At 37.0% G+C, this 3,305-nt stretch overlaps 1 protein-coding gene across 1 annotated transcript in view; it reads left to right on the top strand.

The window, feature by feature from the left end:
* LOC105458449 (phosphatidylinositol 4,5-bisphosphate 3-kinase catalytic subunit delta isoform) overlaps positions 1–3,169 on the top strand; it is a 9,681-nt gene extending 6,512 nt beyond the window's left edge. The window contains exons 8-10 of the mRNA XM_011703756.1: positions 400–714; positions 1,280–1,742; positions 2,205–3,169. Coding sequence (XP_011702058.1) covers positions 400–714; positions 1,280–1,742; positions 2,205–2,336 — 910 coding nt within the window. The 3' untranslated portion in view covers positions 2,337–3,169. The remainder of the gene's footprint in view (positions 1–399; positions 715–1,279; positions 1,743–2,204) is intronic.
* Positions 3,170–3,305: the final 136 nt, after the last annotated feature.

Genomic DNA, 3,305 nt, shown 5'->3' with positions numbered 1-3,305 from the left:
GCTGCCATTTCGAGAAAAATCAATATTAAAAAAAAACTCCTACGTACTTCTATAGTCTTTAATATGTAGATAATGAAAATTCTTTGTTTTGTTCAAGGTCAAACCGTGTACCTAGAATCCTGTACACCGATTTGAAAAAAAAATAGAAAAAAGGGATTTCGCAAGTAGGTCAGTGTGCCGTCATTTTGTACATAAAAAATTAAAAAATATTTTTTTAGTTTCTTATATATGTACAACAATGTCCTCTAAACAGCTTTTAAATAAAGTTATCTATTTACCCACAAAAAATTCCAAACTTAGGTATCGTTTTGAGGCCTCAGGGGTGGTGTAACCCCTAAGCACGGTGATTTCTCACCATTTTTGTATGCTCACCATCTATCTCGTCTTCTTTTCGGTTAGAATCGAGAAATGCCGAGTAATGGACAGCAAGATGCGTCCGCTCTGGTTAGTCTTCGAGAACAGTGATCCTTTTGGCGAGGACGTTTACTTAATCCTCAAACACGGCGACGATTTGAGGCAGGACATGTTGACGCTCCAGATGCTACGTATTATGGACAAGCTCTGGAAGAAGGAGGGCCTGGATTTACGTATGAATCCATACGGTTGCATATCTACGGAGAACAGAGTCGGGATGATAGAGGTGGTGCTGAACGCGGAAACAATCGCGAACATTCAGAAGGAAAAGGGCACATTCTCTGCAACGGCGGCCTTCAGGTGAATAATACGTCGCGAAGTGACACAGTTGGAAAGCTTATATTAAATGTTTATTTTTTCTAACATATTCATCTTGTGTTAAATTAACACAAAATAAAAACGTTGAAAAATAATAAACATTTTGTAAAAATTAACACAAAAAATATAGCACTTTGACATAATTTGGAAACAAATTGTGAAAATATTTCTTCAGTAAAATTAACATATGTTAAATTAAGACATATAATCATTTTTTATTCATTTATTCTTACAATTTATGTTTTAAAGCTACATTATTTTTATATTATTTATTCACCTATTTATAAATTGTATTATTTTAACATAGAGATATTAAATATCATTTAAATTTAAAATCTTAAAATCACAAAATATTAAAATATCACGTTAAATCACGTTAAATTAAATAATGTTTGTATATTAAAAATTTAACATAAAATATTGACAATAAGCAGATTTGAGTGGGCCATTTTTAACACAAATATAAAATGTTTTTTTTACTGCGTATCGATATAATTCGATAGATACATATCGGACTTCTTCACAATTTCTTTGTCTGCATTTACAGGAGAGGTTCCTTATTAGCTTGGCTAAAGGATCACAATCACACGGAAGCGGCGTTAAACAAGGCAATCGAGGAATTTACCTTGAGCTGCGCGGGTTACTGCGTGGCGACGTACGTTCTTGGGATAGCCGACAGACATTCTGACAATATAATGGTTAAGAAGACCGGGCAACTGTTTCACGTCGACTTCGGTCACATTCTGGGCCACTTCAAGGAGAAATTCGGATTCAGACGCGAACGAGTACCCTTCGTGCTGACCAACGACTTCGTGCACGTTATAAACAAGGGTCAAACGAAGAAGGGGCACGCCGCCGAGTTTCAGAGATTTCAGAATCACTGCGAGCAGGCCTTTTTAGTTCTGCGCCAGCACGGAGGACTTATACTGTCTCTGTTCGCGATGATGATATCTACCGGGCTGCCTGAACTCTCGTCGGAGAAAGATCTGAATTATCTTAGAGATACCCTGGTACGGTGGTCGTCAGATACATTTTAATACATGCAATAATACAGGGAGTCCCGAGATTCGCGAATCAACATATTATAGCAAGAAAGTCTTTGAAAAATTAAGTGAGAAAGTTATTTGTTAATTTTTATTTTAAGCGGTACTTTTTGAGATGTAAGAGTTTAAATTTAGCCAATTGTAGAGATTAGTATACGCGCGTGAAGTGCGCCACCGCTAACACTATCGACGCGCTCACGGACGTGTTTACGTTTAACCATAATCTACAATTGGCTAAATTTAAATTCTTATATCTCAAAAACTACTGCTTAAAATAAAAATTTACAAATAACTTTTTCACTTAATTTTCCGCAGACTGTCCTGCTATGATATTTTGATTCGCAAATTTCGGGACACCCTGTATATACAATTAAAACGACGTAAATCGAGCGCAATAATGAAATAATGCACTTGAATGTGTATTTACAGGTCCTAGAAATGTCCGAAAGCGAGGCGCAAAAGCATTTTAGAAGCAAATTCGACGAGGCCCTCTGCAACTCGTGGAAAACGTCGTTGAACTGGGCGTCGCATAATATGTCCAAGAACAATAAGACTACATGAATAGCAACAACGTCGCCGACAGCGTGAGTGATCCTACGCATCGAAGACTACTGTCATGACGTCGTCGTGAACGTTACGTCGCGCTACAAGACGTAACGTTAAGACGTCGTGACACATTTGACGAGCACGTCGCGTCTGGGCTGCTGCTTGTCCGAGGCTGGAGCGAAAGAAAATAAATAAATTTAAGGCTGTCGTTTTCGACGACGGCGTTGTCGTCAGGATTGGAAATCGACGACCGTAACCAGTATTTGAGACTGTATATAAAAGTGATATATCGTTGCTGCTAGTATCAGTGGACTCGGTACTATCGAGAGGTGATTTAGTAAAAGTTTTTTTTTTCCCGAGACTCATTGTCAGATACACATTCGTATAGTTTTAGAGCTACTTTGTGCTGCACAAGTCGGTGCCTACGTTCAAACACGATAGTACTTTTCTTAATCACGGACGTACGGTACATATCAAATTGAACGAGAGAATTCTTTTAAATTTCTTCTCGATTAAAACTTAATTTAAGTTTTGAAATTTTGGAGCTCTATATCGATTGATTCTAAATCTTAAATTGTTAAAAAAAAATCATCGATCATTACAAGACTATTTTCATTTTGTTAGACAGTTAAATTTTATTAAGTTGAATATCGTTCTAAAAATCGTTTATTGCGGTACGCCAAAAGCCTGTGATGGTACACACGCGAATGTCACTTGCAACAATAAACCGCTAAATATCTCATTGCCGTCTCGTTAACATAAAGGAATCGATCTTTACATACATGTAATAAAATAAACATTTGCTGTATTTCATTTACAAACGCAATACGAAATGACATGCGCCGCAACATTGTTTAATTTGAAAAAAGCGAAGGAGTTTGGGAGATGATTGTTTAAGTAACGGGTGATACGGTTTATTCCGTACCATCCCAGACGGCATATCTAAAATTGGAACCATAGACGAGTTGGAAAAAATGATAGGGG

The sequence above is a fragment of the Wasmannia auropunctata genome, unplaced genomic scaffold, assembly GCF_000956235.1.
Source record: "Wasmannia auropunctata unplaced genomic scaffold, wasmannia.A_1.0 LD334521.1, whole genome shotgun sequence".
NCBI classification, from domain to species: Eukaryota; Metazoa; Arthropoda; class Insecta; order Hymenoptera; family Formicidae; genus Wasmannia; species Wasmannia auropunctata.
The sequence above is the reverse complement of the archived record's forward strand: the minus strand, read 5'-3'. Positions and strand labels throughout refer to the sequence as shown.